The sequence below is a fragment of the Echinops telfairi genome, unplaced genomic scaffold (genome assembly GCF_000313985.2).
Source record: "Echinops telfairi isolate 266 unplaced genomic scaffold, ASM31398v2 ScPeMD7_7400;HRSCAF=8409, whole genome shotgun sequence".
NCBI classification, from domain to species: Eukaryota; Metazoa; Chordata; class Mammalia; order Afrosoricida; family Tenrecidae; genus Echinops; species Echinops telfairi.
In genome coordinates, this window is record NW_022111300.1 from 14,488,782 (window position 1) to 14,512,571 (window position 23,790).

At 38.6% G+C, this 23,790-nt stretch overlaps 1 protein-coding gene across 3 annotated transcripts in view; it reads right to left on the bottom strand.

Annotated features, from left to right (window-relative positions):
* Positions 1–23,790, bottom strand: part of CDH2 (cadherin 2) — a 126,315-nt gene that overhangs the window by 55,147 nt on the left and 47,378 nt on the right. Inside the window, exons 1-6 of one of the 3 annotated variants that reach the window (XM_045296120.1) lie at positions 15,858–15,940; positions 13,627–13,853; positions 11,822–11,968; positions 9,768–9,923; positions 5,276–5,420; positions 1,504–1,676 (exon numbers count right to left, since the gene is read on the bottom strand). In XM_045296120.1, the coding sequence (XP_045152055.1) occupies positions 1,504–1,676; positions 5,276–5,420; positions 9,768–9,923; positions 11,822–11,968; positions 13,627–13,853; position 15,858 (849 nt within the window). In that variant the 5' untranslated portion in view covers positions 15,859–15,940. Of the gene's footprint in view, positions 1–1,503; positions 1,677–5,275; positions 5,421–9,767; positions 9,924–11,821; positions 11,969–13,626; positions 13,854–15,857; positions 15,941–23,790 lie in introns of those variants that run through there. The other 2 variants (XM_045296121.1, XM_045296122.1) reach the window with 2 other exon arrangements.

Sequence of the window (23,790 nt, forward strand, 5' to 3'; positions counted from 1 at the left end):
CACTGTTTGTTTCTCATATAAAACACGCTCTTCATGCGGAGTTTAACAAACACTTAACGATCATATTCCAGTTGGGAATGGAAGAGGTGGACAAGCACACATGTTCTAAGTATCACTAAATGGAAAAGACTACCCCCGAACACACTGCATTTCTGACCAAGCGCATTCCTCGAGGAAGACCGGCTGCTGCCTGAACGTTAATGGCGAGGAGGTAACAGGCATCCATCCAGTCCGTGAGTGAGGCTTTCAGCTCTGTGGTAAATAAAGCAATCGTGACTGCCTCGGGTGACTTTATCACACTGCTTCTGGCATCACTGTGTGAATATAATTCATTGGAACAGTAGTATTTTCTTCGATCTAATGCGAGCAAATGCTACTAAGGAAACAGAACACCATAAAAACCAACTTTAAAATTCCTTGTCAATAATATTTATTATGGTGGGTATAATGTTTTCTTTTTTGACATATATAATCTGAGATCTCAGGGCAGTAAAAGCTGGCTGAGTCAGAAATCTGTGAAGCAGGTGTCTTTATAAATTGATACTTTGATAATTCACTCAAAAGATGATTACTCATGACCAAAACAATGACCTTGAGAATGTGTAACAAAGAGTTCAGAACACAATAGGAAAGGGATGTAAAAAGATTCATCAGGGCTGACATTTTTAAGCGAGCTTCTAAGTAAAGCTTGAATTGGAGCATGAAGAACTAGGAGGTTGGAGATTAAGCAAAAGGTGCAAGTCATTTGTGCCAGCAGAAATCACGTGACCAAAACAAAGAGGGAAAAATAGCAGAGAGGGAGGTTGAAGCCATTCACAGTGTGCCCTGGTAACTAAATGGAATGCCTGTTGTCTCTCGGCTTGGGATACTTCCACATTCTGTGCCATTCAATAGAACAGTATGCCAGAAGTATGTTTCTCTGAATCTACAGCTACAATGACTTGTTGGGAGCAGTTATGCAGTTACGATGGTAAATAACTTGTTAAATAATTAAATCCTAGATTTGAGGGACAAGTTCTGAAGGAGACAATCTCTTTCACAAGTAATTATTGACAGGGGCTACGAACCACTAATCACATGTATGTGTTTCAGCCTCTTAAAAATACAAATAGTTAAAAAGTACCCAAAGTTTCTGCAATTACTTGGGCATGAAATTTAATTCTGCACAAAACAAAAAGCTTTGAATATAAAGAAAAACCAAAGAAACCTGAAAAAGATATAAAAAAATTAACAAAAATACCAAGTCATTTGCCATTGAGTCACTTATGAATTAATAATCAATAATCATATGAATATTCCACAGATTAGCAGTGCTTTGTTTATAATGCATATATAATTTAACCAATTTGAAGTTTTGTAGGAAAATACTGAAACAGACTTTTAAACAAAAGTGAAAACTTGAATAGTATTATGGGGACTGAACATAGTATTATATGATGATAAAGTGCACGAGACACTTTTAAGATTAAAAACAAATTGAAATACAGGTTTTAGTTGGCTTACTTCTCTATCAAGTCCAGCGGCCACTGTGATAATATCACCGGTTTCATTGTTGATTGTAAACATGTTGGGTGATGGGGTGCTTGGTGCCTGGGACAGGATCCTGTATCTCAGCATCCCATTGAGGGCATTTGGGTCATCAGCATCAATAGCAGTTACAGTCATCACATATGTTCCTAGAGATAATACACATAAGTACATGAAAGGTAACTCTTCACCTTAGAACCTGTTTGTTTTTTAAGCATATTTAGTTATTGAATAAATCTTATGTTTTAATTTTTCAAAACAAACATTTAATCACTTAAGACTTGATAAAGAGAAATACTATTAAGAAGAATATTCAGCTGAAAATAAAGCACAGTTTAGAGAGTTGAAAAGGTAAGTGTAACATGCATATAGTTATACTAAATTTTTCCCTATGTGAGAAGGAAAACTCATTATACTTTTAAAAAACATCCACTTCAGAACATAATTTATATAAAATGCAAATAATAATTCATACAAATGCATCTAGACATATATTTCATGGACACTGATTCTTTCCCTCTGCCATACTTTCTTTCCTTATACAGCCATGCCTAAAAGGTCCTGCTGAGCATAATTCTCCCCAGTGCCTAACTCACTCACGCTCTGAAAGTGAGCTGTGTGCATCACGAGGCACACTCCATTTATTCAGGCCATAAGCAAGCATTTCATGCATTACTGTTTTGGTACATTGAGTAGGGATTTGACATTGTGGTTCATTATTTCTTACAAGATTAAAAGAACATTACAACCAACTTAGGGACTTCAACTTATAAGATCTTTTCGGAAAGAAAATCTACACAGCGTTAACACCAAATATATTCAATCTTGCTAGGGAATGCTTTTATTTGGAAGGAGAGACAAAAGTAGTTACTATTTAGAATGAATGATTTGTTCGATGGAATCTTTTTCTTTTAAGAACTATATTATAGAGGCTCTTATCGCTATACTTTGTCCTCGAAATGCTCTAAATTTGGTTCTACTTTATTTTTGCTGTTCCCTGTAGATGGCACAGAAATCCCCAGAAAGTTGGCAGTCCAAGTGCACCCCAGGAAGGACTACAGATCTGTTTCTGGCAGACCCCAACCATTCAGATCCCTACAGCGATTACTTCTACACTGGTGAGTTAGATTTAACTCCATGACCGTAGAACACACTTTTGTCTCAAGAAAACAAAACCATGCCTTGGCCACATGATTCAAATCTGTTTTCAGTGAGCTTGGCCTTCTGAAAAAAGCCAGGGCAAATACCATCATTTTCTTCAAAGCAACTATCAGCCACTAAACCTATGAGGGGGGTCCCCCAAAAAACCAGAATTGCGCTGGACCGAGCAGAGCTTTGCTAGTATGCATTTTCCCTGCTAGGTGACCATCAAGCAATTCATTCTTGAGTTAGTGCAACCATTGGCATCACCTAGGAGGTTTCTCTCTGGGCACAGTGAATTTTTTTTGTGAAAGCAGTTTCACTTGAACCTTGTTTTCTGTGATGGCCAATTTAAGAGAACAGCGTGTGGCTGTGAAAGTTTGTTTCCTGCTTGGGAAAAATGCTGCAGAAACTGTTGTGATGTTGAACACAGCTTAGAAGGCCAGAACTATAGGAAAAAACGCCATTGTACAAACCGTTTTCTCATTTCAAAAGGTTAAATGTCGATTAATGACAAACCTCATTGTGGATAGCTGTCAACTTCCCAAAGAGACAAAAAATGTCAATTGCTGGTATATTTGGATTCGTCCCATCAGGTCAGACTGTTAATTAAGCTTTCTATTTACGAGGATCTAAAAAAGATTGCCTAACAGTGTGTGACAAAAAAGGCCTGATTTGTGGCAGGTGGGGACTGGTTTTGCCATCAGGACAATGTATCTGCTCACACAACCATCTCAGCATGCCAGTTTTGGGCAAAACACAGCATGCCTCTCTTGCCTCACGCACCTTAATCACCTGACCTCACTCTGTGCCATTTCTTTTTGTTTCCACAAATACTGAGGCACATGAAAGGACAATGGTTTGACGGCAGAGAAGAGGTGAAGGAAAAACAAGGGAGGTACTGTCAGCCATCCACACAGATGAGTTTGAAAAATGTTTTCAAGAAAGATGATAAAGTTTTTAGTAAAAAAATTTTAATACATAGCTTTGAAAAAATTTCCAGTCTTTTGGGGGTACCCCCAGTGTATTGCGTATTTGCTTGTGGTCCCGTTCTTAGAACATGAGCTCCCAGACAGCAGGAGCTCGCTGCCCACCCCGCCCCATAGTGTCAGAGAGTGCCTACCACTCAGCACCTGCCCTGCAAGTACTGGTAAGATGAACAAAGGAGTACAACTAAAAAAGTGAGCCCAAATCTTTAGCTTCATTATGGAATGTAACTCAAGATTCATAACATTATTCTTTGCTAGAAGGAAATTTTCAAAGTTCACAAAACCAAATAGAATGGTCTCATGAAATGAATGGCTATCATTTATGGAAGCCTTACATGGGAAAACACTGTCAAATGGATAATATATACCTTTAAGTATCTATTTTGGACAATTTTGGTAAAGTTTTACTTTAAAAAAAACACTTGATATCACAGAGGTCCAAAAAGAAATTAATAAAAAAAAAAAATCTTCCCATCAGAAAAGCCCTAAGTTGATATAAATTTGGAATCTTTGGATACGACTTTGTTACCTATGCTTTTACCTATGTATTTTAAAATGCCAGAGAAATCTATTCTGCAAAAGAGACTCAGAAGGAACCACAGATGGAGAGATTCCTGGACAGTCCTTTCCTAGCCTCCCACCACGGCCATCTTCTTAGGGGAGATGCATAATTGCACCAGCGGAAAATACCAACCCAAAGCAGAGTTCATCTACACACTGGCTTACATCTAAAGGAACTGCATGAAGTACTGATGCCCATGGCATAGATGACAAAGCACAATGACTTTTTTTTATACAAAATAAATCATACAGCATATGAAATCTCCTCTTAACCCTGAATCATCTCAAGTAGGCTGGCCAACTATGAGCTTCCACCCATTCCAGATACACTGCTTTTCTTGGCCACTCGTTCTTCAGACTCGCCTTGCGATCCTACCGGGACTGAAGTGTAAGGGGATTCCAGTACAAAGTGTCTAAAATCTTGGGTAAATATCATTTTACAGCGGTCAGAGGCTTTTGGCAACTGCTAATTGGGGCCCGGTCACTTTAAATGAGACTAGTTTGAAAGAGGAGGCCAGCACAGGCCATCGCCAGAGCAAGCAGCTCCTTCAGGGAGAAGGCAGCCACCACAGCTGTCACCAGGCCCTTTTGCTCTTTGGGCTTTTTTGGGGGATGGGGAGGTTGCCTTACTACCTGATGCCAAGTCCGCCAATCATCTGTTAGTCTTTACAATTATATTTCAGTGGCTGCTAAGAAAAACAAGATGGACAGGAAAGGCCTGAATCTTCCAATGCTGTCTACTGCTGACATTAACACCATCCATGATACAACAAAATCATTCCCTATAGATTTTATCATATAGAACCAAATAGCGTAGTATGTATTTTTCAAAGTACAGAAAATTATTGTGGGCTGTGAGAGTGATCTTTGTCTATTTTCTCCCTGCAATCACTTGCTTCCTCCTAAATTACCTTCCTCTCTTCCTAAAAGCATTATGAATGAGAGAAAATGACAGTGAAAGGCTCATCCGACTTCTACTTTTCTCATTTAGGTAGCACAGGGCTGTGGATTAGTCTGTGCTCCCTAAGGTACCTCTGAAAGGCTAACTTCAGACTTACCAGGCTTTGATCCCTCCGGCACCGTCCCATTCCAAACCTGGTGCAAGAACTCGGGTCTGTTATCATTCATGTCAATAACATTGATGACAATGTCAATGGGGTTCTCCACTTGGTTCCCATTAATATCCACAGCATGTGCTCTCAACTGCAAAAGTCATTAGAAACCAATCCGCTGAACAGGCATGTCTTGGGAGAGAAGATAAAATACACAATCCCCATACCACTAAAATCACAAAAAGGAACTGAGAAGCTACACAATCAAAGCTACTTTCCCCATCACAATTTATGTTAGCTAAGCTATATATAATTAGAGTAAATGTAGTGGCAAAGAGCCACTGCTTAGGACATGCTAGACATTGTACTTAGAACTTCATAGATTTGAGATCATTTACTACATACACACACACATATAGAATAAGGAAGAAATTATCTACATTTTAAGATGAGAAAATTGAGCTTCAGAAAGGGTAAAAAATAATAATAAAATGAAATTTAAAAAAAGGGTAATTTACAAAAAGGTCATATTTATTCAGCTCCAAAGTCCGTTTTGCTAAACCAGTACAAATGATAAAGTCAAGTAATTAAAAAAGTATTGGCACAGAAGAGTCCTAGAAATTAACAGAAATAGAAAGAATTAAGTGTACATAGGGAATTTTGACAGTTCCCTACTCAAGTTGCAAAAAATAACTCATAAACAGAAAAAAGTATTTAAATATTTATGTCAATTCTTCCCCTCCCCAGTCTAACCCTTCATTCTCAGTTAAATGCATCTAGACAGTTTGTTTTAAATAAATATAATGACCCAGCTGCTCTTGGAAGAACATTTTCAAAATCTTTTCACCCAAGACTCAGGAATACATCTCAGGCTTTTTGATGGCTGTGTAGTATTCCATTAAATTGCTCCTCTTAAATTGGGGATGCTTCTAGGGTTTTACAGTTAAGACCCAAAGTGTCTGATGGTTCTTGTTGAATATGCTTTGTCAAGTTAATGAAGCACTGACATATCCCTATTTTATTTAGTGGTTATTTATCACGTGAGAAACAGTCAATTTTATTATTGTCATTTCAGCATTTATGGAGAAAATCCTTTTCCCCTTTAACTTATTTAATAAACTGTATTACATTTATATATTTCTTAATGCTGAACCATCCTTGACGTTCTAGAATTACTATTTTTGTTTTGAATACCATCACTCTTTTAATGTGCGAAGTAGTATATGATCAGAGAACAAGATGTATTTTAAAAATTATCTGAACATATTTCATTTTTATGGAGTAGTGAGTTAGGAATTTGGCTGTTAACTGCAGTCAGCAGTTCAGACCTACCAGCTCCTCTACAGTAAAAAGATGAAGCTTCCTGCTTCCATAAAGACTGATAGTCTCAAAACGTAACAGGGCCGTTCTACTATGTCCTGTATGGTCATTAGTGATGGAACTGACACAATGGCAATGAAGGTGGTTTTTGAGTTTGGGGAGTATTCATATAAATTATGAATATATTTTTAATTGCATAAATTGGCATTACAAACAAGTCTAACTAGTGTATTATGTTCTATTTTATCAAGATTCTCTATTAGTGCTATGTTGTTTTGTGAAAGATCAGGAGGTTTCCTTTTTATTGTGTTTTAGAGCAATATTAATTTTTTTTAATTCAAGGATTTTAAAATAATGAGCTAATGAAGTAATCTAGGCCTTTGGGAGGAGACAGCATTTAAGTTACATGTATTACGACAATATTTCTAAATGTCTTGTATGCTTATTGATCTGTTTAGATCTACGGTAAGGCTGCTTTACCCAAATATCAGAATATATTTGGGTAATTTTCAAAATGGTCATTAGTTTTGAAGGTGCTGTACAAGTGAAAAAAATCCAGCAAACATATTCAGGGGTAAAAAAAAGAGTCTATCATCAAACACATATACAGATGGGGGAAAAAACACTTGTAATATCTAAACGTAGCTAGGAAATCAAAGAGAAAGTAATTCTACACATGGCATTGGGATGAAGTGGATCTACATTTCTTCTTTCGTTTACTAGAAGAAATTACACACAAATTTAATATCTGAATAATAATAATAATAAAAAGAAAGACAATGGCTAACATTTGGGAGATTAACGTCTTGGAGTAGGGAAAGTCTTATAAACATCCCAAGAAATTCAAGTGCCAGATAAAATAAAGAAAAATAATTTCTACAGTGCAAAACCTCTGAACTCTATTTACTACCATGAACTCAATTGTAACTCACAGGGACCTGACAGGACAGGACAGACTGTCCATGTGGGCTTCCAAAACTGCAGCTCTCATGGGAGCAGAAAGCCTCCTCATTCTCCCTCAGAGTAGCTGTTGGTTTAGAACTACTGACTTTGAGATTAGCAGCCGAACCTGTATCCCCTGAGGCCACCGGAGCTCCTACTTCTATAAGCTAGTATGGTCAAGATTATACACCAAGTCTTTACAAAGGTAACAAAAGGGGAAATTAGTAACAAACCAACCAGTATCACCTGGATGGTACAATGGTTAAGTGCTCAGCTGTTAACTTGGTGACTCCAACCCATTCAGCAGGTCCATGGAGCAAGACCCGGCAAACTGTTTCCATAAAGATACAACCTAGTGGACCCAGTGGGACAATTCTACTGTCACAAGGGAGTACTGTGAGTTAAAATAGACTCAATGGCTCAAACAACAACAGATAAGATTCTTCACAGGAAGGGATATCACCTTCAGAGAAAATTCAACATAAGACAGTAGAGGGAATTCACTTGGATTGGCTCTCCAAGGTATGCTACCTGAGACACTGAGATTTCACTTGTAAACAAGTCACACTGGCAGTAAATGAATAAGGCTTCGAGTTTTTGATGGTGCCTTAAAAAGTATAGCTCCTGTATAGAGGCTAGAGCATAACTTAATGCAACATTTCTAGTGAATAGCTTCATATTTATCAAAATAATTCTAACTTTAGGAAGTTATTTGAAGGACCTAAGGGGAAAACGTACACACGGTGTTCCTGCCAACATGAGTGGTAGTGGCAAAAGAAAACAAAGAGCCGAAAATGGCCCAAATAACTACCAAAAGGTAATTAGTTAAATAAAATTGTATCACATTCACCCAACAGACCAATCTGAAACATTCAAAAATTAAAATATAAATAATTATTCACTGACATGGAAACATGCCAAACTTTAAGAGCCGACAAGTGAAAAAATAAAACTGGTAGCAGAGAATGACTCCAATTTCAAATCAGCACATTTATTTATTTATGGAACAGGAGCTCTGGAGGGGTCGTGGGTTACTTCTGTCAACCGCTTGGTGGGGAAAAGAGGGTGCTGTCTACTCCTGGAAAGATTTAAAGTCTCGGAAGCCCAAAGGGACAGTTCTGCTTCGTCCTATCACTCGTTCTTTCTGCCAGCGTCAATTCTGACTCATAGATGGCCTTGTGGTGGTTATACATTGGGAAGCTAACTGCAAGGTCAACAGTTCGAACCCTCAGCTGCAAAAGACGAGGCTTTCTACTCCTGTCAAAATTTAGTCTTAGAAACCCCACAGGGCCGTTCTACCTTGTCCTATGGAATCGCTATGAGACTGTCCATTGGAGTCACTGTAAGGCCGAATCTACCCAATGGCAGTGAAAGAGTTTGATGGTTACAGAAGCATTTACTACATAGTTACCCAAAGGTTTAAAAAAATCATTATTATATATACAGGCTATAAATAATATTGCTATCTTAGTAATTATTTGAAAAGGGAACTCCAGGGATGCAATGAGTGGAGCATTGTGCTGCTAACCAGAAGGCCAGTGGTCAGCGGCCACCAGTGGTTCCATAGGAGAAAGATGTAGAAGTCTGCTTCCGAAAAAAGTTTCCGTTTCAGAGACCCTATAGAGCAATTCTATGCTTTCCTATAGGGTCACCATGAGTCAGAATTGAGCCGCTGGCTGTGAATTTATTGGAAACATTTTTGCAATATGTAGTATATATTATTTTTCTAAAAGAATAATATAATCATTAAAATTGGGGGTTATCCATGTAAAAATTGTTGAAGTAATAAAGATCAATTTAGGTTCTTACATTAAATGACAACAAAATAGTGGTTGAAAATGTCCATTTCAGGAAAATTTCAAGCTTGGCTAAAATAAAGAATTTAATGTCTCTTTCTGAATACATATTTTGTTGTTATGTAATGATTGACGTTTAAATCATGAAGGCAGGATTATTTTTGTAAACTGGAAAAATTCAGTAGTGCAAAGCAACATAGCATTTATTAAGGAACAAGCATACACACTCAATGGAACACGAGGCAGTTATTAAAAATGTGGTGAATGCATTCAAATGCCTAACAGCCATAAAGTTATTAAAATAAAATAGAAAGGCTAAACATAGATTTTGGTGTTAAACTTTTACTACTAAGGCTTTAAAAGTACTTAAGAAAAATATCTTCTATCCTGCACACATTCAGAAGACTATACATATAATTAAGAACTGATTGAAATCTTACATGAAACCGGGCAATCAGCTCCCGATCCAGAGGTTTGGTCACCGACAGCTGACCGGAGATGGGGTTGATGATGAAGATCCCCGTCGGGGGCTGGTCAGCTCCTGGCCCAGTTACGCTGTACCGCAGCGAAAGGTTTTTATCTCTATCGGACCTGATCTGAGGATCAAGAAGACAATCGCTTTAAAGCAGTAGAGGCTAAATTATTAGAAACCGGGCACACCACACCTCATGCCCTTTCCCAGTTAGAAACGCATACCATCTCTTCCCAGAACATAGGCAAACCACTGAAAGCTCACCAGTACCTGCTCCTCACCTTTGCTTCTTGGCGATAGGTTTCAAAAAGGGATGTCACTTACTACCAGAAAGACTACGGCAGCATTAACATCTAAAAGGACACTCAGCAGGCAGTGCAAAAACCCAAAATAAAGCAACTTCACTTTTTAAAAAAGCATGAAATTTGATCGAGGCCCTTTCTAGGTCAGAGTACTTAACGCAGTAGCCGATGTCCAATTTAATGATGAAGTGAGGAGTTACCTTCCACTCCAGTTATGATAGGAAGCGCGTGTCTCACTGTTATAGACCATATCCTCACAAGAGAACACTTGAACCTGGAAGTCAGAGTTCGGTTGTGGTTTTGTACTAACATTAGTCAAGGTGACCGGAACTTTCCATAAAATTTAAAGGTACCACTGGTGACCCAAAATGTTTCACTCATACAAAGTCATACGAGGGCTGATCGTAATGTTTATTTTTATACTTCTAAAGTGATACCCATACAGGCTCATTTTATTCTCCTCCAAAGACAATACTACTCTATAAATGAAGTGTACAATGAACGCTCCCAGCAGACACCAGGGTCCAGAAGGAGCTGCCTGAGCCACACTGTTCGGGAGGTGATGACAGATCTTTGTGGATTAGATAACCACAGTCCATTGACAGAATTCAGTCTACTTCTTTCAAGTTGACAAAAATCCTTCTTTTCTCTCTCACTCTCTATTAATGTAGAAAAAAAAACCTTTGTTAGGGAGTTATGTAGTTCATTATTATGTACCGTGTGTGAGAACAGAATATAAGTGATTTATTTCAATATGTGATTGATTTTAAAAGTAGAGCTTTCTGGATGCAAGTGGCCGAACACTAAATTATGCACAGATAAATACTGGCATTTCAACAATAAAATAATACAAAGGTTTTGCCTTAGTTATCTTGGTGATAACTAATGTATTGCTAATTCCCCTACAAATGCTGGACTATCTATCTGGTTTTCCTCTGCATCTGCTGGTATGCATTTGAAGTAACTGACATACTTTTCTTCTCAGGTTAGAAAATCTGTTTTTGCACTGCCCCAGGGATTCTGTTAATAGTATCAGAGGTCATTTTTTGTCTTTTTTTAAAAGCTCACATACACTCAGTGCTGGCCTTTTTTGCAAAAGGCAGACCCTTTATTTAACTTTTATTTTTCTGCCAAAAGCTATAGGCAGAAATCATCATGGAGAGTCGGTTCTCAGTACAGGAAACCTGGGACTGGAATGGTCAGTGTGGGTCTGGTACAGATGTGAATGAACACGTTGGAGTCAGGGCTGTGCATTCAAACACCAAAAAAGCTTTAGCATCCACTCTTTAACTTATTTGGCCTACCAACCTCTTCATAGGAAAAACTTACTCAGCACCTCACTAGCAATGAAAAATTTTTGTACTAAAACCTACAGTCCAGGATAAAGTGTAGGCATTTGCTTTTGGAGCCTGCAGTCCACGCCCCCCCACCCCCCACCCCTGTCCCCACCAATCCCAATGCTCAACCCCCCACCCATTATTCAAGCACCTCCCAGCGGTGGGTGCTACCAACCACTTGGGGAAATGCTGGTGCACAGGGCTTAAGGAGCGCTCTACTTAGAAATAAACCCAACGGAAAATGAAGCAATGAGAAGAAAGCTTTCTCCAGCACTTTCTAAATCCCACCTGCACGAAAATAAAATTTAAATGCAAGCAGACAGAAAAATGTCTAACATACATTGTCCATGTGCCACGGAGACAATTAAAGAAGCGTCCCCTACCCTGACCAGCTCTTGCGGGAAAGGCCCTCTGGAGTTCTCTGGCAAGTTGATTGGAGGGATGACCCAGTCTCGCTTCTGCCTTTGTAGGTAGCCATGGTGCTTCGAGGATTGTCTTGGGAACAGTATCTCTTCGATTTCCTGTGGTCCCTTTGCATTAAAAGACAACAGGGCATTGCTGAGCACTCTGAGGGACATTTTCTGATCATACGTCAATATTAAGGGATATCTGATTGTGTAGCAATCAGCTCATTGTGCACCAGAAAACAAGTCGGGAGCTCCCTTCTGTATCCTTATAATACAATAGATACAATAGAAGAAAATGTCATAAAATTCGTGGGTTCAGCTGTTTATTGAAAAATTGAATTCTAAATCATTTATTATGTATCTCAGCTGTGTAAACTATTTGAAGTTTCTATAAGCCATCTTAGATAGTAGTTAATACAGGAGCAAAATTTAACAGCACCCTTTCATACATTCCTCATTAGTGTAAGCCACAGTCCAGGTAATACGCTACTGTACATTAAATTCAGATCTAGATGTGTTAAAATATAATTTGAATTCCAAGGGAAGTTTAATACATACTGGTAAGGAATGTCTCAAATATTTATGACCCTATTAAATCCCACAGAATTAATGCTGTAATTATTCTAAACCTATGTCAGCCATGATGGATGCTGTAGATGGCCCACTTTGCACACTGGGTATTAATCTCTGCTGGATGTCAACATTTTCCTCTGGTTCTCCCTCTGTCTGTAGACATTTTAGCTATTAGACCTTCCTGCTTCAGTGCAAACAGCCAAGCTCATTTGCTGAAATACAACAGATCCACAACAAAAACTTCTTTTCACTCCATGAGTTGCTATTTTCTCACTCTATATTAGCTGTGTGATGCCCCTCGAAAGCTCATGTACTCACAAATTAAAGTTCACCTAAATATTGATACAGGAAAAGAAATAAAATATTTTCCTCTGAAATATTTATTCGCATTTGATAGTTGCATAACCACACAGATGTTAAGCATCAATGAATATATATTCGCATCACTTGGTATAATCAATATACAGAATGGAACAATCACAGTATATAAAGCCATGAAAGTACATAAAGCCACGAATTAAGTCAAAGAACTAGGGTATTAAGAAAATAATACTAAATTTTACTATAGAGCAGTTGTTGAATTTTATTGAAGACTCCAAATATAGAGATATATGCAAAATAAGTGCTCAATAAATGTTTGGTGAATTAATTACAGCTTTACTCGGTTTGAAACAGGCCTTGTCTATTTTATCTTGGCTCATTGCAGCTTCCACCAGAGGGAGCATATCATTCCTAAAAGTCATGTTGGTAATATAAATAAATCATATTCCCCAATTTGATTATTAAGGGACAAGACAAAAACCAATAGTCCTTGCCAGAAATGCTTTCCTGTTACTACTGTAAATCTGTACCTCCTGTGTAATATATTTGACTGATGACATCTTACAGAGAATTGTTTACATCGTGGTTGAATTTAACAACTTGCAAAGCATAGAAGGCATCTAAAAAAGAGAAACAATTACTTCTAATTTAGATTGAGTTATAAATTCAAAGGAAAAATATTTCAAAAACAATGTTTGACTAAGTATATCATTACTTTAAACACATTTGGGTCAAGGGTCTTATATGATTAAAAAGTGAAAAAATAGAATTAAAGTGACTGAAGTTTACAAAAATTTAAATGTCTGATAGACATTAATGCAATGTCAAGCATGGGACATATTTAGTTCAAATTGAGTAATATCAGCTCCAAATGTTGGACACCATACCTTCACTGACTCCTCAGTCACGGGTGGTCTGAGGCTTAATCTGACTGCCACTTGCCACTTCTCTTGGGTTTCTTTGTCTTGGGCATAGATCAGGAACTTGGCTTGCTCAGAGGTGAGTGGAAAGCTTCTTACTGCATACACCAAGCCATCTTCATCCACTTGAAAATCTGCCGGTTCGCTGCTGACATACTGTACTTTCCTTTTGCCATTGCAGTTGCTAAATTTCACTGTAAAAGATCATACATACATACATGAGTCTACTTAGACTACAAAGGAAAATAGCATGTAAGCATATATCCCCTATAAGTTAAAAGACTGAATTTTTTCTCCATTAATTATGTGTTTATCAGTTCAGTTGAGCAAAACAATCAACAAATTAGTCTCAGAGGGCCTTCAATCAGAGTGTTCCTAAGAAACTTGAAGGGTGAGGCTTCCTGTGGGCCCATCAATAGGAAAGACTAATCTCAGAAACAGAACCCCAAATTTATTTCCAGGTAATGTGAATGTTGATACCACAATGTGGGACACATACATCCCGAGAAGATTCTGGTGTCAGGATGGGGGAAGAGTCAGGCAGTGTGAGGTCACCATGAGAGAAGGTTGAAGCTTTCTACGTCCATAAAGATTTACAGTCTCAGAAGCTCACAGAAGCAGTTCCGCCTTGTCCTACAAGTTCGATGTGGCAGTGAGTTCCTCTAGGTGCTTGACAGACAGGCTTCTGCTCAGGATGTAAGCCCGCCTCTGTTTTTGTTAACTTTGAGCTGACTCTCGAAAGCTGGTACCTAGAAGCAGGCTCCCTTCTCTCCCTTTTCTTTCTCTCACAACATGACCTCGGAAAGAGTATTTACTCAAGCGGGTCCCAAAATACCCATAGTTTTAAAAAGTTGATTAACTCAAGTTTTACAATGAACAAAATAATGCTTAAGCTATCTCAAAACAGTCTTGACGACAGGTTTTGTAAATAGCAACCAATCAGAAAATTTAATTGAAAGTTTCTAAAATTTTCTGTGCTTAAACCCCATGAAAAATTCCTCTCACTGGAGGGCTTTTTTGTAAACCTCATTTAACTGCTATCTGATCTATATTATTCTATTTCTTCAATATTTAGAGATTTAGGCTTATTCTTTGACACTTTAAAATCCTTCATCATTAGTTTTGAAGAAAAGTTCTATGGGCATAGCATTTAAGGAGATCAAATAAAAGACAATTTCTCCTTCCTGTAAGGATCTGGAATTATGACCACAATTATAAAGGATACATTTTGGAATGCAAAATTTAAGTGCATGTTGCAAAACAAAATTATATATACCTCTTGCATTTCTCAGGGATCTAAATAAAAAGTGTTTAAGAATTCTCTATACATACCCCCTATGGATTAGTTCTTCTGCTTCCATTAATTTAGTGAATGCATACATTCACCGAGACTCATCCCCGACCATGGCCAAGTAAACTGCACGCCTATTTCAACTTCAAAGCCAACCTGTAGCCCTGGACTCACAGTGACCCGACAGGAGAAAGCAGAGCCTGGACTTGCCCAGGCTGCAATCTTTAGTGACCCGGATGGCCAGGTCTAAGCAGCGAGCGCTTAGCCGCTGGGCCACCAGGCTTCTTTCCCTCTGGTTTCCTTTAGTAAACATCAAATCCGTCATAGAAATCATGAGAGCTCTGTAACTGTACAATATATTATTGCCCACAAGTCTCATATGACATTCTTCGCATTTCTAACATTTCAAAATGCAAGCAAAAGTTGTTTCTTAAGAGTATGTTAAACCAAACTATTTGTCTTGGGGATTGAAGGATCTCAAGGACGTTAGGATCTTAATTACCCCACCTATGTAGCACGCAGTGTGGAAGAAGAAAGCTGGTACCTTTTCTACAGAACGCTATTAATCACTTTTAATCCCGAAAGCAAAAATGCTTTTAATCCCCCAGAAACCACAAAATGAAAGCTGTTAAGTATCCTTTTTGTATAAAGGGACCTCTTTTTGGTATCATAAAATATAATACCTGAAACATAATCTGGATCAGAAAAGTAAATATAGGCTTTCGTATATTTCTCTTAAGTTTTGACACTCTACTATTTTAACATCCGTTGCTCACCACCTGGATTACTGCACCGGTCTCCTGACTGGTCTTGCTCCTTTTGCAGGTCGTCAGGTACCCGCTGCCAAATGAAAGCTCCTCTTGTGAGGTTCTCCTCCCTCCTTCTTATCCAGTCATATGGTGCTTACTTATCCAGTCATATGGTGCCTTCTTATCCAGTCATATGGTGCTACATCTTACTGTAGTTTCGAATGCTCTCTTAATTTTCGGTCCACGTGGTGCCTTTGCTTCCATCCATTTTCCTCAGACTCTCTCTGTCCAGCCACACCGATTTCTCTATGTTCCTCCCACAACTGCCCACACTTCATCTGGACTGTCCTGCTACTCTCCACACTACAGCTCATGAGCCGAGCCAAGGTTCAGAGTACCCAAAGGTCCACTGGACGACCTTTGCTCTCATAGAAGATGTCTGTAAATGTTTTAATTGTATTGGTTTCTACATTTCTCCTGCTTACTGCGCACAAATTACCGAGCCCTCATTATACAGTAGTTAAACCACTACGCTGCCAACCCAAAAGCCAGTGATCTGAACCCACCAGCTTTACTGTAGAAAAAAAGATGTGACAGTCTTCTATACAGAATTACAATACTGGAAACTGAGATACAGTGCTGTTATAACCTACTGAGTTGCTATCACTCAGTCTTGCCTTGATGGCAGTGGGCTTTGGCCATTCATGTTCCCATTTTATTTCTACTTATAACGCCTTCTTCATGAATTATTCTGGTGTATTGAGTTCCAAAGTTCACCAAACTCACGGCCATCAAGTTGATTCTGGCTCACGGGGACCCTACAGGACAGGGTAGAATTGCCTCTGTGGGTTTTGAGACGGTCACTCTTTATGGGAGTGGATCTCTTCAGTCTTCTACCCCTCTCCCCCTGGGTCCTAACCTATTAACAATGTGACTTGGTTTAATATGCCTGTTATTAATTTTTCCTGGGTTCTTAAAAGCCGATTTTCAATTTTTCTAATATTAAAATACGTGCAATCTTCAGTCTTTTCCAAGTTTAAAGAAAGTTTCATTTTACACAATCCTTTTAAAAAAATCATTTTATTGGGGGCTTGTACAACTCTCATCTCAATCCACACATCAGTTGAATCAGGCATGTCTGTACACGTATGTTGCCCTCATTCTCTTTGAGACATTTACTTTCTATTGAACCCTTGGTACCAGCTCTTTTTTCTCTCCCCCTCCCCCCAACCCACCCTCATAACCCCCAGATAGATTGTACATTGTTATTATTTTCATCTCTCACACTGAGCGTTGTCTCCCTTCCCCCATGTTTGCTGTTGTTCTTCCCCCTGTAGAGGGGTGTATGATTATGTGTCGATCATAGCGATCGGTTCCCCCCCTTTCGCCCTTCCTCTCCCATCTTCCCCCTACCCTTCCAGCATCACCATTCCCACTCCTGGATTCTGTGTGTCGTGAGGACACAATTCATTTTGTGGGCTCAACCAGCTGAATTAACATGAACAAAAAATAAGTCTTCTGCCAAGTGAAACACTCTCTTTGGAGTAATATTGGTACTTACTCTGCTGAGCAATTTATGCACAGTAAGTAGCACCTAGCACAGCTATTTAATTCATCAATCTTAATTATGCTTACAATTTTAAAATCACAAAAAATGTAAAAGATTAATAATTCCAATGAGTAAAGTGTGAATTGCATTTATAAATCATAGCTAATGTTTATTACCTATTGTTCTGCTCCCTAGACTTAGCAGCAGCAAAGAATGTTTTCTCAAGCTTCATAAGACTCCTCTATGTTCTAGGGCCACCTCTGCCCTAATAATAAACTCTGAAACTTATTCAAGAGGAATTTTCTTCCTCCATACAAAAAGTTAGAAGTCAATGAAAAAAAACCAGGAAAAAGTTCTGTCACCGAGACTTACAATTGGTGCGGGTGAGCTGGCTCACCAACTCTTGGCAACTCCATGCCCAATGCCAGGGAATCGGCCTGTGCCTTGTGCCACCACCACAGTTGTTTCAGATCCTACCATTATCATCCACAGGGATCACACTGGCTGACTTTTGGAAGTAGATAGCCAGATGTTCATCCTAGTCTGTCTTAATCTGGGATTTTCGCTGGCTTCTGGGAAGCCATCGGAGTAACATAGAAGCTTCCACTTAAAAATGGGTGGTTGCTGCATATGAGGTCCAATAGCCCAGCTCTGAATGAGGGTCTCTTGGGTAGAAAGCAAGCTTCTTACATGAAATCACCAATGACCCCCATGCAGCATTAATGCCTGTTCATAATTTATCAATGCTACTTACGATTTACATCCCTTCAAAAAGGTTTTCAAGAGGGCTATCACAGAAATGCAAGGTACAAAAATAACTGGTGAAATGTGAGCAGGAGAGCTGTCAGAAGCCATTAGAAAGAAAGAGATGCCCCCAGGGACATAGTTAATTTTACAGGTCAAGTTGGCAAGGCTGATTCTCAGTGGGTTGGCCAGAGGATTGTTCCAAAACGCAAGGAAATGGATGCAATCCAATGCAGTGCTTTCCACGATGCCATCCTGCCATGATCTGATCCACTGATCAGCCAATCATTTGAAAGGGAGTTTCATTGAGGGTCTGGTCTACCTCCAGAATATACATGATCTGCCAGATGTTCTGGCCGAGTCCCAACTCCACCCGCTCTTCGGATCCTGCACTCTCTTGCTGCCTGAGCTACGGATCTTGGAGTCTAAACTGGCAGAAGTCTTCTGCCTCACACCTGACCTGCAGACTCGCAGGCCCCACAAGTATAAAATGAACCCGTGTGTGAGTATACATGCACACACTCCCCACACTCAGACACACCTCCCTGGTTCTACTGCACTAGAGAACTCAAGAGAGCACAAAGGGACATGGCTGAATTATTTAATTGATTGCATGATTAACATCTTAAATTGAGCTTGGAAGATAAATACATTAAACATCATGAACATTCGGCTCTCTTAAGAGGAGGTATATAGTTCACCTGAAATCAATCATTTTTGTTGTTGTTACTCAACTATTTTCTCTGTGGATTGTACATATGGAAACTTTAGAGTCATGTAAAAAACAACATTTTCAATCTTTCATTTTCAAAGCATTAAATAGTTTTATTATGTCTTAATGTCATTAAGATCCAAACAGGTGATGATCTGGTCTGCTATCTATTATTAGATATCAGAAAAAAATGGAAAATGTTCAATATGTTCAGTCTTTCTTAAACATAAGTTCAAGTGAAATATCTCCAGCTGGTATTATTAGACACTGGGGAATAGAATTTAATCAATATTGTACATAAGTAACTGATGTGTGCAGATACTGAGCTGCTTTTATGATATCATAACATTTTATCAGCAACACATAAAGAGAGGTAAAATTCCTTTTTTTTAGCCAAAAAATGGGATTTGAATTTTTTTCTAACAGCCTTCCTTTATCAAAGCTTTAATTTTCTGTAAATGCTCAGATAACCCAAAGTAGAAGATGCAGAATTTCATTAAAAAAACAATTTCTTTAGAGAAATTGAAAAAGAAAAGAACTTTACACACTGGATTGCTGAGATTTAAAATAACTATATATGATTGAATGTTGATTGCTACAGACATCAGAAGATTAAATAAGAAATTCATTATTTGAGTTACTATATACTTCAGGCACAAGATAGGTAACTACTGTGCTCAGAATTTTGTTAACATGATAAATACAAAATTAAACATTAACCGAGATAATTATTTTAAAGTACTTTTTAAACCTTAAAGCAACACCTCATATTAATGTTATCCATAAAACCATAAAATCCTTATAAAGCGTTAGCAAGAGCCCACAGATCTTACGTATTAGCCGCACTAGCAGCTAACATCATTACATAAAACATAGGAAATGTACAAATACTCACATATGGCTTATAATTTTGCACAAGTAAAACACAGCACCATGTTTAGAAATAACTATAAGAGGACATGGTAACAAGCGAGTGCAATGGCCGGACAATTTACCAAATTCCACGGCTCCTCCTTTTCTTATGTAGGTGAATTTAATGTTGAAGCCCCTTATAAAAACACATGCAATTTTTACATTTATTCCCACTACGTATCTTATACCAATTTACCTCAAGCACAGACAGCTATTGCTCTAGTAGTCTCAGTAATTTTTCTTTGGGATTTAAATATAATACCTATAAAAAATCACAAGTGAATCATTTTGATCCTTTTCCAAAGTTGGATATTTTGCTGCAAATCCATAACCTCGTGAGTATGTGTAATATATATATACATGGCCTCTGCAGTTCAAATTCATTCAGGTGCTCCTGAATGTTAGAGAGGTGAGCTCTTTTCTCCAGCAGATAGCTCTCCTCCAACAACTGCACAGTAAGCCACATTGAGACCCACACTGAGATCAGCTTCTCTATTGACTAATGAATGCTTGGAAAAAGGGGTTTTTGAATGTGTCCTTCGGTGTCTTATCAGCAAAGAGTGGCGTTCTAACTGATGTCAGATCCAGGTGGACCTGTTTATTTAGATTCATGTTTTCATGATATTAATATATTAACATTGATGCACACAATTGTACTTCCAAGAGCATGTTTGAGAGTAAAACTCACATAGACTAAATCTATCTAACGTTAAAGCCTTTATATATTCATGCCATTAGGGGCAGAGCATCAGCCTCATGGAATGTTAGCTTCACATCTTAATTTGTTTTTAAGTATTCATTTGCTCCCTTGAATATGTAATCCACAGCAGTTTGTTTTCTCGTTTTAATGCATGTTCCAGCATTTTCCATGAAAAATGCACTATTTATTAATTAACTAGCACTATTTAAGAATGCCTTCAAGTCACTAATACACAATGATATTTTAAAAATTTAATAATCTTGATTAGTGCTGTTATGTGCGACATGTTATTAATGCCTGTCCTTACAATATTATGTGAAAGTCACGTTTTCTTTTTTTTCTTTTTAGTTTGCTTCACTGGTTCCCAGTGGTAATGGACTGACTTGAGCATCCATGCCACTCTGGCCTCGAACACACATTGTAAATCTTCTCCCTAGTAGCACAGTGATTACGTGCTTGGCTGCTAATTTAAAGGTTGGCTATTCAAACCCACAAGCCTGCTTCCATAAAGAAATGTGCTCGATACAATTATTCATTGTTATAAGAGCTGTAGGAGTCCCCAATAAAATGATTTATCAAAAAAAATTTCCGATTTGGAAACCATATGGAACAGTGTTCTCTAGTCTCCAGGGTCGCTATGTGCTGCCATATGCTTGACGGCAACGGGTTTGCCATTTTAAACATGAATTACCTACAAAACCAGAAAATGATTAAATGTACATATAGCATCCATCTCAGAATTAAGTAGTAAAAAATATGAGCAAATAAAATTGAGAGAATGATAAAAACACCCAATATGTGTGGTAAAAGTTTCATTCAGGATAAACACATTGATATTAAAATGGTGAACAAATTAACTAGGGTGATTCAATGGTAAAATCAGGAAAGTGCTGACTTCACCGATGAATTCTTGGTTAGAGAAGAGATTTAAAGAGATGCACGAAGGAGCTATCTTTTTCAAATAGCTCTATACCTCAGAGATTTGGGGTATTTTGTTGAGTAATAAAAACTTCCAATTTCTAGAAGTTTTTCAAGGAAGTCATAAAACTTTATATTTAATTCTAATTCTAACTGTTGTCAATTTATTTATTTAAGTTTGATTATAAAAATGCCTTCTTGGTTTTATTATTATAAGCAATGTTATCTCTATTGTTTCTCTGCAGCACACCTGTCGTCCCATTTGTTTTTCTGCTGGGGACATACTGATGCATCCTGTCACACTTTGAAATGTTCAGTCAAAGGTAGTTGGCCATAATGTTCACCAAAACTGTCAGTTTCCTTCTCCAGAAACATATCACTTTTTATCTCCCTTGACATTCAGCATGGCCTTATAGCTTGTATTCGTCCCTAGAATATCTGGATGTTGAAGGGACACACGGTGCTTCCCCACAGAAATACAGACACGCTCATGCCCTCCTTCCTTGCAGTGACCATTAGGGGCAACGTAGTGGAAGTTTCCCGGATGCGTGAGGCATCCCGTCCCATGGAAGGCAGCTGCCCTGAGAGCCTCCCGCACCCAGGTTGGAGGCTTTGCCTGAAGGAGCAATACGGATTTCTTGTGCTCAGCACAGAAGACTAGCAGTCACAGAGACACAACATATTGTGTCTCATAAGATCTCAAATGGTATAAAGTCCTTTCAGTCAGGTAACAATCATGAAATGGATGACAATCAAACAATTGTTGCTTAAATTTTTAAAAACCGGAATTCAATCCCCAAAGTTCTGGCATTCCTCATCAAAAAATAGTCTTATGATAATGTTTCCTAAAAAGTTATGAAGTATATAAGCAAAGACAGTATTTTACTCCCATCCCAGAGAAAGTCCCGTAACAACTGGCCAACACCTGTATAAGAACTGCTAAAAACCCAGGACAGGAAAACAGATCTCTGTTGGTTTTCTTCTATATGAAATTGAAAAAAAAAGAGAAAGCAGTATTTTGGATGAATGAGTCTGACATCAAAATTATGAAGTTTAATTTTTCAATGGTCCAATAGTGTATGCACACACTTATATATTAAATGATTGGAAAGGCACTAAAGTTATTGCAATCTCCCTTGGATGGACTTTAATAATTCAAAAAAAATTAAGCTGTTCTTTACTTCATTGCTATTCTTCCTAGAGGCATCTATGCCATGGAATTCAAAGAAAATTCTTTCTTTTCCCTCCCCACAGAAGAATTTATTTCAAAGGACAGCACTGAATCTGCAGATCCGGGAGAGGGACATCGGAGCACACAGGAGCAGATGAAGGAGGAGGAGGAGAGAGTGGAGCACATCCTGGCCCACCAGACGGTGAGGACGATGCTCCCAATTAGAGCAGCCAGTCCACAGAGAGGACCACATGGCCGGCCTCACTATGAGACATGACGCCCCAAACTGACCCATAGCCCTACAGGGGACAACACCAGACACACAGTGTGGGAATTGCACACGATCTGATCCCACCACACTCAGGCAAAACACTAAGGGGGTGAAATATAACAGCAAAGGAATGGAGCAGCAAGGTCCCCAAGGAATGCTGAAGGTGGACTTTGGGGCCAAGGCGTGGTGCCCCAACAGACTGGACTGGAAAACACTCCTAAAGGTCAACAAATAATCCCTGAACTAACTACAAGCTTTTTTTTCTTGCTGTGTTTTGTTCTGTTTTTGTCATTGGTTTGTTGTTGTTTTGTTGTATATCGTTGCTTGGTTTTGCTCTGTCTTGTTTCTGTGCCTGTTATTATCTCCACAGGTCTGTCTAAATAAGATAGGCTGGATGAACAATCTGGAGGAGAAAACAATGGAACTGACAGTTCTGGGGGGACATGGGAGAGGGGAAGGTGGGGGGAAAGGTAGTGGTGTTAACAAACCCAGGGATGAGGGAACAACAAGTGATCCAAATCGGTGGTGAGGAGGGTGTGGGAGGTCTGGTAGGGCATGATCAATAGTAATGTAACCAAGAGGAATTGCTGAAAGTCTGGTGGGGACTGAGCATGATAGTGGGACAGGAGGAAAGTCAAAGGAAATAGAGGAAAGAGCTGGGAGGCAAAGGGCATTTATAGAAGTCTAGATAAAGACATGTATATATGCAAATATATTTATATATGAGGATGGGGAAATAGATATATGTGCATATATTAAAGGTTTAGTATTAAGGTAGTAGAAGGACATTGGGCTTCCACTCAAGTACTCCTTCAATGCAAGAATACTTTCTTCTATTAAATTGGCATTCTATGATGCTCACCTTCCCAACACAACCACTGAAGACAAAGCAGGTGAATAAGCAAATGTGGTGAAGAAAGCTGATGGTGCCTGGGTATCAAAAGATATAGCGTCTGAGGTCTTAAAGGCTTGAAGGTAAACAAGCGGCCATCTAGCTCAGAAACAACAAAGCCCACATGGAAGAAGCACACCAGCCTGTGTGATCTTGAGGCACCGAAGGGATCAGTTAATCAGAATCAAAGAACAAAACATCTTATCATTGTGTACTCAACTC